Source organism: Epargyreus clarus, unplaced genomic scaffold (assembly GCF_041222505.1).
Source record: "Epargyreus clarus isolate Ecla_fem2 unplaced genomic scaffold, WU_Ecla_fem_2.2 ptg000027l, whole genome shotgun sequence".
Classification (NCBI taxonomy): Eukaryota; Metazoa; Arthropoda; class Insecta; order Lepidoptera; family Hesperiidae; genus Epargyreus; species Epargyreus clarus.
This window is the reverse complement of record NW_027332234.1, coordinates 1,886,351-1,900,807: the sequence shown is the minus strand read 5'-3', so window position 1 is coordinate 1,900,807 and position 14,457 is coordinate 1,886,351. Positions and strand designations below refer to the sequence as shown.

The 14,457-nt window shown below is 35.9% G+C and overlaps 1 protein-coding gene across 2 annotated transcripts; it reads left to right on the top strand.

Annotated features, from left to right (window-relative positions):
- Positions 1–1,179: 1,179 nt before the first annotated feature.
- On the top strand, positions 1,180–12,998 carry LOC140753926 (sodium-coupled neutral amino acid transporter 9 homolog). Of its 2 annotated transcripts, none has more exons than XM_073088768.1 (12): positions 1,180–1,535; positions 5,251–5,322; positions 5,990–6,116; positions 7,717–7,820; positions 8,440–8,597; positions 9,395–9,556; positions 10,168–10,368; positions 10,807–11,000; positions 11,474–11,578; positions 11,663–11,731; positions 11,960–12,123; positions 12,829–12,998. In XM_073088768.1, exons 1-12 carry the CDS (start codon positions 1,456–1,458, stop codon positions 12,995–12,997), a joined length of 1,605 nt encoding a protein of 534 aa, XP_072944869.1. In that variant the 5' UTR covers positions 1,180–1,455; the 3' UTR covers position 12,998. The 2 variants fall into 2 exon arrangements, with proteins under 2 accessions (XP_072944869.1, XP_072944870.1); XM_073088769.1 differs by lacking the exon at positions 1,180–1,535 and adding an exon at positions 1,559–1,735.
- Positions 12,999–14,457: the final 1,459 nt, after the last annotated feature.

The window sequence follows — 14,457 nt, the reverse complement described above, 5'->3', positions numbered from 1 at the left end:
ATCAGTTCGTAGGAAAATCAGAGTGTGGTAGAGTTATTGCACAATAATTTCTTACGTTCTTTTTATATTTATTCCCATTCAAATCTTATTATTGAGCGCACACGGTTTTGAGGGTTTTGTAAGAGAGAGCAATTTACTTTAAACATCCTAACTTAGTCCAAAGTGGTAGCAGTTCATATTTTGCCAACCTCGGAACTATAATCCTATTTTAAGTTGTCTACTAATGTCTATAAGCAGTTATTCTTTGACTTCAGCTGGACTACACTCTTCTTCTTAAAGGAAATTAATATGAGCTTTAAACGTTTTCCAGTATTATCGAGAATGGTGAGGAGAACTGTGGACCCCTGATAGAAGAGCACAAAGCATGTATGAGGAAAATGGGCTTCAACATCTAATTATAGGACAGTTTTAAAAAACACATTTTAACTAATATTCCTATGAGATAAACCAATATATGAACAACTGTTAGCGAAAAAAATATTCAGTCTTAATAATATTTGTTTTATATGAAAGATTTCATTGGCACTGAAACACATTCCAAATATGTATGCGATGCATGTTAAAAATATTATTTTATAACGTTTTCCTTATAATACACACACAGTTGTTCCTATTAGATCGAAAACTATGAATTTGTAAAAATCTTTTCACTTTTCACTTAATCTATGTGTAACCAAGCTATTTTACAGTTCTTGTATGTATGTTTGGTATATAGTAATTGAGACACGTTCTTATGTAATTAAGCACTATCAGTTTTTTGTCTAAAATGTGGTATTATATTTAAAGTTTAATATATATTTGCTATTGTACTTAACAACTTAACTTTATACAACAGCCAAAGAATTACTTCTTCAAAATTTTACAATCTTTAAATTCTTTCTAACACTCTTATGTTAACATTGTAAGATCTGTGAAAATCAGTTTGATTTCAGAAGCTTAATTTATTTTTTAGTCGTAATTTAGATAACTATTATAATTATTGTAAATAAAAGATTTTGTTATGAAATGGGTGTTTTATTTAACTCTTTCAAGTTTTGTATTAGTATACAATTAGTAAACTCTACCTTAGTTAATGCTTACATGAAATTAAAATTAATAATAATAACTTCTGAACTTATTATCAAATCAAATTTATTAATAAATTGTACATTCAAATAAAAAAAATATGAAATCACAGATTGGTTCATGAACAAAGTAAACAATAAATGTTCTGAAGGCAGCCAGGAAATGTGACGAAATAAATTGAAGACGGTCATGTACGTAATCGCCGTATATCTCCGCAGATATGATGAGTTCAGTTACACTATTATCTTCAGGCAATTATTAATAAATCTGGGAAAGTATATTTACTTGCGGGCGCCCGATTACATGCCAAACGTCACTAAACCGCCGACAGGGCCGCTGTGTCTAACTTTTTGTGGGTATATCTAAAAAGTTTGCTTAACGCACATCAAAATGCGTTTGATAAGGGATATAACTAACAAAAGTGGAGGTGAATCAGCCTCAAGTTCTTTACGCTCTGTGGATAGTTATGGGTGAGTGGATTTAATAATGTTTTTGTACTCGGTTTTCGATTATCATTGTGTTTACATTACAAGTGCAGTAAAATACCTACTTAACAATGTAATGTCAAATTTTAGGAATTCAAGTAATAGGACGAAGTTTTTGGTCCCAGTGATTATCGATTGATACTAAGTATCTAGTGGAATACAATTATATCACTTGAATGTTAAGAGTAAGGTTTTATAGCACTTTTATAAATCAAAACGCTATAATTACGATTTCATACAGTTTTGAGGCTTATGTAGTCAAAATCAGTGGTTTAGGTCAATAATATTGAAGTTTCATAAGAAGAACTATGTATAATACTAGCAAGGATATATAATATTTTGACCCGGCAAACTTTGTACCGCCTCAAAATCTATTTATCAAATATATTTCATATAAAATATAGCCTATGTTACTCGTGGATAATGTAGCTTTTGAATGGTGAAAGAATTTTTAAAATCGACCAGTAGTTTTTGAGCCTATTCATTACAATCAAACTAACAAACAAAGTTTTCCTCTTTATAATATTAGTATAGATGTACATATTCGTATTGAATAGCATGTGCTTTAGAATTTAACTGGCTTATTTCAATAACGATGAAACTTATAGCTTAGGTTGAGGGATTTCTATGTAGAGATTGCTTTGAGAATATAAGGGTATAAAAAGTTTACCAAATCTTATTGGAACCATAACACTTCTTTCTACTGAAAAGACACGTGATCACTAGTACTCAAATATCTTTTGAAAAAATTATTAAATAAATTATGTCATCGAGTTATGTGCAGTGTGCATCAAAGTTTTTTCAGAATGTATCCATCCATTCATCCATCATCCATCATCAGCCTTTTGAAGTCCTCTGCTGGACATAGGCCTCCCTCTAGAATTATTTAAGTATATTATGACTACTGAGGCACCAGAAAGTGGTTATATTATATCTATTTACTTATAAAAGAAAATATATGTGAAGTTGGTAAAAAGGACTTGTATTTATTCGTGCGTAATTGAGTTAGTAATTTAGGATACAGGTATTAAAAATGTCCAATTAATGTTAATATTTTTAATTTAAAAAGTAGTTATTAATATTTTTAATTAACTTAATTTACGCTTAACGTATGTATGATAAACTGAGCAATGACGCGTTCAATTAATTTCTTAGTAAAGCATTGACATAATTTTTGATGATAAATGTGTCAATGCCCCATAGTTCAGTGCGAGCACATATCTACCATACGCCCGCATACGTTTAAGAACGTGAAATTTTTAATAATACGTTGCGTTTGTTACTAAGCGTCGTTAGATTCTGTTATCTATATATACCTAATATAATATAAGTGATAGCCCAATGGTTTAGCAACTCGGCCTCTGGAAGGAGGGGTCGGAGGCTCAAATCCTAGGCATGCACCTTTGATTTTTCAAAGGTATGTGCGTATTAGAAATTAATTATCACTTGCTTCAAAAGATTAAAACTTGCTTGAAAGAAAACATCGTGAGGAAACCTGCATATCTGAGAGATTTATTTAAAAAAAGACTCAAAGGAACCTTTGAAAAATCTACGCTACGTTAATCAAAGTCTACCAATACGCACTTGGCCAGCGTGGTGGACTATGGCCTAATCCTTCTTATTCTGGGAGGAGACCCGAGCACAGCAGTGGGACAATAATAGGTTGATGACGATGACGATATATACCTATACAGTTATGTAATTTGATTTATATTAATTAAGTATGGATTGAAAGGTATTTAATAAGCTTAAGCAAAATTTAATTCTTCCGAAATTCAAATAATCTTGTAAACGAACATAAAACTCATTTTTTTTAGGATTTATTATCTATTTTATATTTTAATGTATTGTGCACAGATATTGAGCTTAGATATTATTTTAGAATATTTACTTAAAATATAACATATTAACATTAAGAAATAGAAACCAAATTAATATAATTATACCAAATTCACATAAAAAAAGCTAATTTTAAACACCGTTGAGAACATGAAAACAAAAACAACATTTAAGTATTACAAATTATATCAAATACCCCGGTGGTTGAGCGTTCACCATCTAACACGCAGTGGGTTCGATCCCCGGCTAGACTGCGGCTATCTAAAATGATGAATTTAAATTTCCATTCTCGTGTGGGTGTTTTTTATTTTTCTTTTCTTTATGGTACGTATGTGTCTATTGTAGCACCCATGACACAAAAAGTCCTAATTCGGAGTTATGAATGATACATTTATCGTTATTATTAATTATTATTGTTAGTTACTCTTAGTGTAAACTTGAACCGAATTAAACGCATTTTTCTATAAGCTTTACTTAATCGTTGAGAACAGGTAGGTGTTGCTAAGGAAGCCGTGGTCCTCATACAGTATTATATTATGTTAGATGTAGTTATACCTATTCTATTATATTAATTGTTTGTCAATATACACAATGTTTGTAAAAGATGATGAAATACCGATAAAACTTTCGTCATCCAGATAGTATTGAACTTATGGAACTTTTATCAGCTCAGTGCAATTAGGAATAAGAAGCATTGTTTGAACTTTAACCTTATATCTTTGAGGAAATGGGTAAAGATCCTGTAGAAAAAAAAATATTCACTTTAAAAAAACATTTTGATCGTCAATAACCTTTTTTTTTTTTTTTTTGTTTTCGAGGGGGAAACCTTCAAAAGGTACCCGACGACGTGGGAGCGACGCCGGGTTATGTGGGATTTTTACCGCACTAAAACCCCCCGGTGGCCGTCCTCAGCGCTTGGTGGAGAACTCCGGGATTTCCAATGGAACACAACCGGAGTCCTCCAAGCGCGATACCCCGGTCGGGCTCTGTCCTGGGGGGAGCACTTTACGCTCCTCCCTCACATCTAGTGTTTACGACGGCATGCGACCACACATGCCGCCGTCCTTCTCGGGGTTGCTCTACGGACGGTTTGAGCTCCCACTCTTGCCGCCGGCAACCCCGGAAGCCCCCTTTTAGTCGCCTCTTACGACAGGCAGGGGATACCGTAGCCCTATTCTAGTCCCGGAACTACAGGGACAAGTCCCGGAACTACAGGGACATTGATCGTCAATAACCTATCACTTCGCAAGGGTTTTGTCATAGAGAAGAAGCAGCGACTCAAACTCACTAACAGTAATTCATAATCGACGTTTACCTATTATCTAGTCTTGTCTAAAGGCCCCTAAATTTTATATGCACAAGGGCCTGTGCTTGACCTAAGGTGACCCTAATAAACCTGCAGAACCATTATGTAAGCAATGGATATCAAGATATCATGTATTACAAGATTTATCTTTGTTTTATAATTGTAAACAGATGCATACTTGTTTGTAATTAGTTACAATGTTACTCACAGCATTTGAGGCTAGTACACGAATAGGCTGTTTTGAAGTCGCACATTGTTGAAAATAGAAATAAATTACATATCCATGTAACTTATTTATAAGGAGATTTTGCAAGAGGGAACTATTTTCTATGATGTTAGTTAATATTTTGTATAGTTTGTGCTTGTATAAAGTTGTATGATAATTAAGTAAGTACATAATAATATGATTAAAATCTTTAGTTTGATACGAATGTTATCAATTATTTTGGGGTTTACCATATATTTAAGCGTGCATCACGGCCACGTCCTCGGCATTTGACCGCGGACTACGAGTTAGGCCAGCTTACTATGATAACAGATTCCTACTTTCCGCAGAATATTTGGTAGCGCACCCTCAGACTTCTCTGACTGCGATTGTGCTGAAGACCGAAGACGGAACACACACAAGTAAGTAGCTTCAAAAATGTCTCTTCGTCATCATCATTATCATTTTTAATTTGATAATTATATAAAATTTGATTAAAAATCGTGATTTTATAATAATTTAATTTAATTAGTGTTTAATTTAGTTGGTGGAGCTTTGAAGCATTGTACAAAAGCTAATTTTAGTCGGACTACTTCTTGCCAACACATAATAATAATATGTAATTACTTCGTCAATCAATAATTTAGTTATAATCGTGGCACGCGAGCAATGTTCTATTATCTTGAATTTTATGAATGGCATATGGACAACAAATAAAGCATACATTTTAAATGACATATAAAAAACACAATTTAGTTTTTCGTAATGGTATTTTCACACCCTAAAAGTTAGAACACAACAACATGGTGGTTGGTGTCAATTTATTAGGTGGTAAAACCCTTTGGGGTTGTAGAGGTACCACTGTGTTAAGCGCTACTGTATTGGGGTTTGGAGGGTGAAGTTTGGGAGACATACTTTTCCGAGGCGAGATTATTTAAACTTAGTCCTCAGGGGTACTAAAGCATTTGCGACCGACCTCAGGTAGGACTCTGGGGTTAATTACAGGCAGTAGCCACATATCATCAGGCGGGCTGCATGTTCGTTTGACACTGATATAATATAATAAACTACAGTATTTCCACCACACAGCAAGTCGTACCTGTCGTTGGCCACGAGTAGTCACAGCAGTTACTGCAGCGTGATGCGCGCCGAGACCACGCCGCTGCTGGCTCCGGCCTACAAGACCATCACCAGTGGCAGCACCTCCGACTCTTTGGTATGCTATAATTTAATTGCTGTATCCAAGCAAATTTTAAGTTTTATTCATGTAAAATAATTCTTTTTGTAGCCCTTCATAGGGATTTGCTCACTATATCAGTAGATTAAATAGTGTTACATTTAAATAAAATCCTTGGGTTACACTACTTACTGCATATTAAGCTGCACAGTTATTAAAACGTAGGGAGGTATTTACGCCAATTAGGTACTTTCTTCTCACTTTATCTTTTGTGTTATTGTAATTTTACTGATTAATATGTGTATAATTTAATGATGTAAATAATATAATTTCATGAAATATGGACGATTTCCTGTTATTGTTCTATTGCATTAAGTTTAAAAATTAAAATACACCCCTACTTATCAGAATATTTGCACATATTGTAAAAGTTATTTAAGTAAGTAGTTAGCTATTTAAAAGTAACTAAACTAAACTTTTGTAATGCTCGTAATTTTCATAATAAAATCATACATTAGTAGATAATCAAGTAAACACAATCATTTCCGCATTTTAAAAGATTGCTTTTATTAAGTTAGAAAAACTAATATCATCAATGGATGGATTTGGAAATTAAAACGAGTTATTAAAATACCACTTAAATATAAATTATCTACTCATACAACATACTTATAATTCCACATATTAACTCCACTTTCCAGCTGCAACATATTTATATGAAACTTAATATGTAATCAATTTATTTTTTTTCCTTTATTGTTTTACGAGCAGTAACAATCAAAGCATTGATTACACGAGAAATATGAAATATCTCGTGTAGTGTAGTGTAGTGTTCCTATAAATATCCGATTTATCAGTAAAATGGTAGACTTATTAATAGCGCGCGTGAGAATTTACATTTTTCCGACTACTTAAAGGCACTAAAATGGTAATAGCAATATCACCCACAGTAAGTAAGTATAGTACATTTTTATAAGAACCAAATTATAGGTATCCACATAATAATATTATTATTAATTATTAATTTATATCAATATAATAGGTGATATAACATCTATCCATCAGATCATCGAAGGTTATATCATTAGTCATAAATAGGATCTAGATGTGAGTCATTGTATGTTTAAGATGAGTAAATAAGGAAAAATACCAACGACCTGATAAACAGATTAATGTAGGTAGGTATTATAACCCTCTACGATTGGAGGCCGAGCTTAGAGTCCAAGACTGACTTTTCGGACTTAAATTATCAATTAAATTTAGATGGCAATAACACTGTTTGTAACCGACTTCGAAAAGGAGCAGGTTCTTATCAAACCATTCACCTAATTTCCAAGTACCTCCATTTTCAAATTTTAAGGAAAGTACGGAACTTCCAAAACGAAAAAGGGGAATGATAACTCGCTTAATTATTATCAGAAACAGTCGTAAATCACACGACATAGTGTGTCATCACTCACCACTCATCGTCTGGTCTTGATAACTTAACTACCTTGAACCAAGATTAATTTTATTTTAGTTTCACTGCTCTTTGTCATTTGTCGCAAATATTTTTTATGACTCGTTTCCTTGTCTGATAAAGTTAGCTTCTTTTTTTTTCAATGCTTTATTATACGATGATTATTATTATACTTTTCAGGGACCAGCCGATTTATCAGCGAGGGAGATTTTGGCAACGTATAAACGAACTTTTGAAAAATCTGCTATACCTGAAAAGAAGAAACAAAGCTCCCTGGTGACTATGTAAGTTCTTTTCTTCTTTTTTAATCTTCTATTTTGAATAAAGATCTTTAATTTTTAATTTATAGAATTAACGATGTTGACGATGAATTAGCGTATTCAGTTAATTAACTATAACTGTAAATAAGTTGTACTTTGTGGTTCGACTCCGGCGACACCACCGCCACACCTATTTCTACCTAATAACAGCAGTGTTAGGCGCTGCTGTGTTCCGGTTTGAAGGGTGTGGTAAAGGAGACATACTTTTCCGAGGCGTTCCAGCTTAGTCCTCAGGGGTAGCGGCGCATCTGTGGCCGACCTCAGGTAGGAATATCTAATCCTATCTGGGGTTGATTACAGATGTCCATGGGCGGCAGTAGCCACCTATCATCAGGTGGACTGCATGCTCGTCTGCTACCCTTATATTATAAAAAAAAAAAAAAAAAAAAACTTACATATTTTCAATATCTAATGTTTTGACTGTTAAAGATCAAAGTTTGTCAATTTTTGCCTACTAAAAAGAATTGAGAATTTTTGGAAGTAGATAAAATTGACATCTTTTGATCTTTGGTTGATAAACAGACAGATAGGTTTATTATCAACGGGCGTTAAGCAGTTCGCGATGATCAATCTCGTGTGACAGTTTCTCAGTATGGAACACAATAATGGGGTCGTCGCTGCTGGCGATGGCGTGGGGCGTGGAGCGCGCGGGGCTGGCGGCGGCGCTGCTGCTGCTGGCGCTCATGGCGGCGCTCTGCCTCTACACCGCGCACCTGCTGCTGCGGGTCAACCACTACCACGGTAATGTTGCTGTGTCAGCCATAGATTAGTAAAGATACTTCGCCGCCTTGAAATTGAATGAACCCACAAACGGCTTATTTTAGTAAGTTCTTTTTTTGAATTCTTGACAAATACAAACATTTTTAGAGAACATTTACGAATAAATAACTAATACTGCGTAATTAACGTAATAAATAAATAATTATTTCAAATATTTTAGGGACATTTTAGCACGGAGACGTGGCAAAGCTTTTTTACACAACTATTTCAATTCTCAAAACTGGGTACATTTTTTTGTTAGGAGTGAGTAATTTTTACTTATCTATGGTGTCAGCATGGGACACGATACTGGGCTCGTCGCTGCTGGCGATGGCGTGGGGCGTGGAGCTCGCGGGGCTCTCGGCTAGCGGAGTTCTTCCCGGGGTCGTTAACTGGGTGGTTCGGGCACCCACTCTTACTGCCCGAAACCCTGGAAGCCCATTTTTAGTCGCTTCATACGACAGTCCTTCATATGACGCTCTAGCCCCGGAACTACAAGGACATCGGAACTGTAGGGACGAACTTGAGGCGACCATTTTAGTCTAGTCAGTCTTCAGGCGGGACGCTTATTCTGTGATTTACGATCGGGGGGACTACATTCTCATTTGCTATGTGGTGACTTCATGGAGCTATAAGATTCTAAATCACGCAAATCGAAATATGCTAGCTCTAAGAGGAGTCTGTTGCAGCCCAGCCGCTCTCCAGGCATGATCACCTAATCTGACGGGTGATTTTTCTAGCAAGGCTGCTTCTATAATATGAACCACATTTAAATGCAGGTGGCGAGGGTTGCGAGGTGCCGGCGCTGTGCCGCGCGCTGCTGGGGCGGTCCGCGGCGGCGGCGGCGCACGCCTGCAGCCTGCTGGTGCTGCTCGGCGCCACCGTCGTCTACTGGGTGCTCATGGCCAACTTCCTCTACTACACCGTCAACTATCTCGTTGGTGAGTTAGCATCTGGTCAAGCTATTATGCTTGATACTGATGATGTTCTCAGTTATTATAATTAACATAACATTATCGTCATCGTTGATTAAAAATTATCTAACTGTTATCATAATTAACATTATTACGAGTGTTTATCGTCATCATTGATTTAAAATTATCTAAAATAAGTAGATAGATTATAGCAAACTCGTGTGTGAAGATTGTCATTTAAAGTTAGGTTTTACACAGAGTAGACCTTGCAGTTTATCTGACGATAACTTCTTGATAACATTATAATCTGTGTATATTTGTTATAATCAACCTTCCATAGGATTGAAATTCCCATGTAAGGGTTAGCTCTTAAAGCATTGTTACTATATTGCGCACAAATGGCGATCCACAAGCATTCGTTTGCGCTAAAAAACCAACCCCGCACAGAGAATAGAGTATCATAGCATCATAGCAGGAGTATCTTACATAATTGCACTCGCGCTTTTTCGTACGTAGTCTGCGAGTATCAAAATATTACTGAATATTTCGCCTCTATGTCGTTATGTATGGGTTTAACAAAGGAAATGAATAAAACAGTTCTAAAACTTCAATAGCATAAAAGTCGTTAATTCTTCCAGATCTCCGATCAAACAGCACAGAGTACAACACGACGTTGCTCTGCCCGGCCTACGAGCCGATGATTGCCGCGGACGCTCCGCAGCCGGCCGCCGCGCCCTACTGGGGGCTGCACACCACCGTGCCCTTTTACGTGGCCCTTATCGTGTTCCCGATACTTAACTTCAGGAATGTCTCCTTCTTCACCAAGTTTAACTCTTTGGGTGAGTTTAAACATTTATTCAATCACATAGGTAGGTACGTAATAAAAGCTAATTAAGGAATTAAAAAATAACGGACATCTTTACATTTTAATTATTGCTGTATTTACGTATTACGTACGTACGTATCTGTAGAATTGCTTATAAATTATATCTAAATTATAATAGGTAACGGTTACTGATTAAATTGTGGTGCATTGTTTTCACACACGACAATAAATCTGTAATTATAACGTCTGTTGTATTTGTTATAATTATACAACAGAGGTTATAAAAACAACCGTAAACGTATCATGTCATATAAAGCACACTATCAGTCTTCCCAATATGGTACATACCAAAATTTGAAATGTGTTTAGCGCCCGGTAACTTTTCAGGCATTTTGCCTAAAATAAAACTTCTTTTCAATGAAATAGAGAATAAAACCCTACTTAACAACAGGTACCCTCTCCGTGGCGTACCTGGTGGTGTTCGTGGTGTGCAAGGGCGCGGCGTGGGGCGCGCACGTGGCGTGGCGCGCGGAGAGCTACGCGCGCGGCGACGCGGCCGCGCTCAGCGGCATGCTGGCGCTCTCCTTCTACATACACAACATCATCATCACCATCATGGGCAACAACGCGCGCCAGGAGAACAACGTGAGTCGGTACCCCCCGTCACTCGCAGGTACGCTCCGTGGCGTACCTGGTGTTTGTCGACGATCTTTTTTTATAATATAGGAGTAGCAGACGAGCATGCAGTCCCCCTGATGGTAAGTGGCTACTGCAGCCCATGGACATCTGTAATCAACCCCGGATAGGATTAGATATTCCTACCTGAGGTCGGCCACAGATGCGCCGCTACCCCTGAAGACTAAGCTGGAACGCCTCGGAAAAGTCTGTCTCCCTTACCACACCCTTCAAAACGGAACACAGCAGCGCCTATCACTGCTGTTATTAGGTAGAAATAGGGGTGGCGGTGGTGCCGCCAGAGTCGAACCACAAAAGGTTCTACCACCTTAAGGGATCTAAAAGACTTCCTACCGCTATAATAATATGTAAAATTGTTTTTCGTCTTTGGCTTTTTGATACTCTTTACCACATAACGTACATTTCCATTTGTTCTGTTTCAGGGGCGGGACCTAACGATAGCGTTTCTTTTGGTTACCATCACGTACACTTTAGTGGGTGCAGTGTTTTACATCTGTTTTCCACTCGCTAAATCCTGTATTTCAGATGTAAGTTTAAGATCAGTTTACTTAGCAAAATACTTAGATAATTAATATAAAAATAACTCATATTATGTTTTTTTTGTATTTCAGAATATTTTGAATAATTTTGAAATGCACGATGTAATGACAGCTGTGGCTCGGGCGCTGCTACTTTTCCAGGTACATTGATGATTTTGATGTAGGTAATTACCAAAGTAGTGATGTTGAACAATGCCTGTAATCAAAAGTGGGAGCATCTTTCTTTCGTTCTCTGTAATTGTAAGCGTAGGTAAATTTCGATTTCATTTTTTATTGAAACAATTTATACGAAGGTAAAAAATATATACCTACCTACCTATTATTTTTATCACTACTATATTATTTATAGATATACATTAAAATTTTCAGGTGATTACAGTTTATCCTTTAGTAGCATACATGTTGCGGTCCGAAGCTATCCTGCTGCTGCCGTTCAAGGAGACCGCGTGGCTCAGGGTAGCTATAAATCTAGTCATCGTTGCTGTGTGCATTCTGGTTGCGTGCTTGTGGCCCAACGTTGGAACTATTATAAGGTAATAATACCATTCAAATATTAAAATATAATATATAAAGTGGTAATTGCAGATAAATATATTAAATTAACTGAACTACATCTGGCAGAATTCTTTGTGGTTTGCCTGCGAAGGTGTCTTCCCCATTCCTATTATTTGCCTAATTACAGAAATATTCCGTTTTGAAGGGTTTGGTAAGGTTATCCAAAGCGTTATAATTTAGTTTTCAGTCTAGAATTGATTACAGGTCTCCATGAGCGACAGATTAGACTATGGATGGAAGAGCGATAGTCGTCCCTTACCATTAGGTGGACTCTTCTTTGCTATTTTAATAATTTAAATAGCTAAATCATCATTTCTATAACGATGGAGTTGTTCAAACAGATTATTTATTTGCGTTTTCGTCGAAATTTTTTTTGCGATCGATTCTTGAATCAAATCAAATCGAAGTGTAATAAATTGATTCACATAAAAATCGAGGCTCAAAGAATCCATTTTCCAAAAATCAATCTTCAATCTTTTCAGCTACAAAGGGCGATGAAAGCGAAAATAAAGTCATCGGAACCAAATCTAGAACTGAAATACGTATCTGTCACATAATAAATAACACATTCGACCAACTTCGATAAGATCGACTTTCGATTTTCTAGAATGAAATATCGATTCAGTGAATCGATCACTGGAGATCGATTAAAATAATAGATTGTTCCCATTTTATCCGTGCAGGTACACGGGCGCGGTGTCGGGCTTGGTGCACGTGTTCGTGCTGCCGGCGCTGCTGCGCGCGCGCTCGCTGGCGCTGCGCCGCCGCCTCGCGCCCGGCGCCGCTGTCGGCCTCGCCGCGCTCGCCATGCTCGGGGTCGCTAACCTCGTGCTACAGTTCTTTGTTAATTAGGTGTGGCAACTAAGTGCAGCTTGCGTGTGTAAATGCAAGGTTATTGAACCACAGATGTGTCGCCAAGGGGAGCAGGTAGCTGCCCTTGAAATTAAAAATTGTTTTACATATTGGATATCTACCATTTGGCGTCGACGTTGCTCCCTCTTGGATAATCAGCTAGCGACACCCTATAATGGAACAGATCTTCATGAACTAATCGGAAATTACAACTAGAAATAATATAGTTCTTTGTACACTAGCTCACAACTCTTAACATAGGTCAGGAGATATAGTAATGCAATCCAGCGGAACATCGCGATGCTTGAACTCGCCAACTTCATGATGCAGTACTTTCAAACTCACCGAAGGAGGAAATTAGCGCTACCAGACCCTGACATCATTATTATAATTAATAACCCAGTTTTAGTAGAGAAGCAACGCGTGAATCCTTTTAAAATCGCTTGCAGTTAGCCTAAAATGGCGCAAACTCCTTAATATGATATGGGCTACGTTTGTTTACCACCCTTTTCTGTCTTAATGAAATGTAATTTCCATAATTAATTTGCAAAAATGTGATTTAAAATAACATATAATTTATAATGTTGTAAAACATTCAACAATCTAGTCATAATATAGGAATTAAAAATATTTTATATGTAATCATTTTATTTAAACAATTAAATAGAATCTCTAGAAATAGTGTATCAGAAAAATATAAATTAAGTTTTATATCAATACAAACAAATGTAAAAATTTAAATATTATGTTTTTCTGTGGCTAATAACAATATTGACTGTGATATCCCTTTTCCCTTACACATCCTACAAATATATTGTGCTAATAATTTCAGTACGAAAATAATGTAAATTTAAAGTACATTGACAAAATATAAAACTATTTTATATTGGATGATATTCATTGTCTTTTTATTATTTAAATTATTTAAATATAATATTCAGTTGTATAGAAGAATATTAATTTTATATAAAGGACATTTTGTACATGAGATAGTAATTATTTCAATGAGATAGTATTTATTTACACAATAACAAGGCATAACAAAGTAGAAATTTAACAAGAAAACAATATAGATAACAATTTACAATATACATTTCACATAAATTCATGTTCATTTATTAGGGGGAAAATACGCTTAAACCTTTACTGTAGTACTGCGTGTGTTCCCGGAATTTGGCAATGCATACCATGCTTCTTGATTTGCATTCGTTTGCCTACATCTTCAATATTCAGATTGATTCATAATTAAATAATAAATAAAATGTAAAGTCATACTTATGAAAAGAAGTACGATAATTCAGAAAATTCAAGTTTGTAAACGTTTCAATCGATTTTAGTTGATTGTGTGCATGCTACTTTAAAAGTTAGTATACATTTTAATAATCATTGCTTATAAACCCGAAAGTTTGAAATGAATTACGGTATAAAAACTGAATACGGCATTATGTAAACGTAATAAT

Bases quoted from the DNA above. Each gene is read 5' to 3' on its own strand.
- LOC140753926 (XM_073088768.1), top strand. From the start codon at position 1,456: ATGCGTTTGATAAGGGATATAACTAACAAAAGTGGAGGTGAATCAGCC. The intron at 10,369-10,806 runs GTGAGTTTAAAC...ACTTAACAACAG, and splicing joins CACCAAGTTTAACTCTTTGG to GTACCCTCTCCGTGGCGTAC. The intron at 11,579-11,662 runs GTAAGTTTAAGA...TTTGTATTTCAG, and splicing joins CTAAATCCTGTATTTCAGAT to AATATTTTGAATAATTTTGA.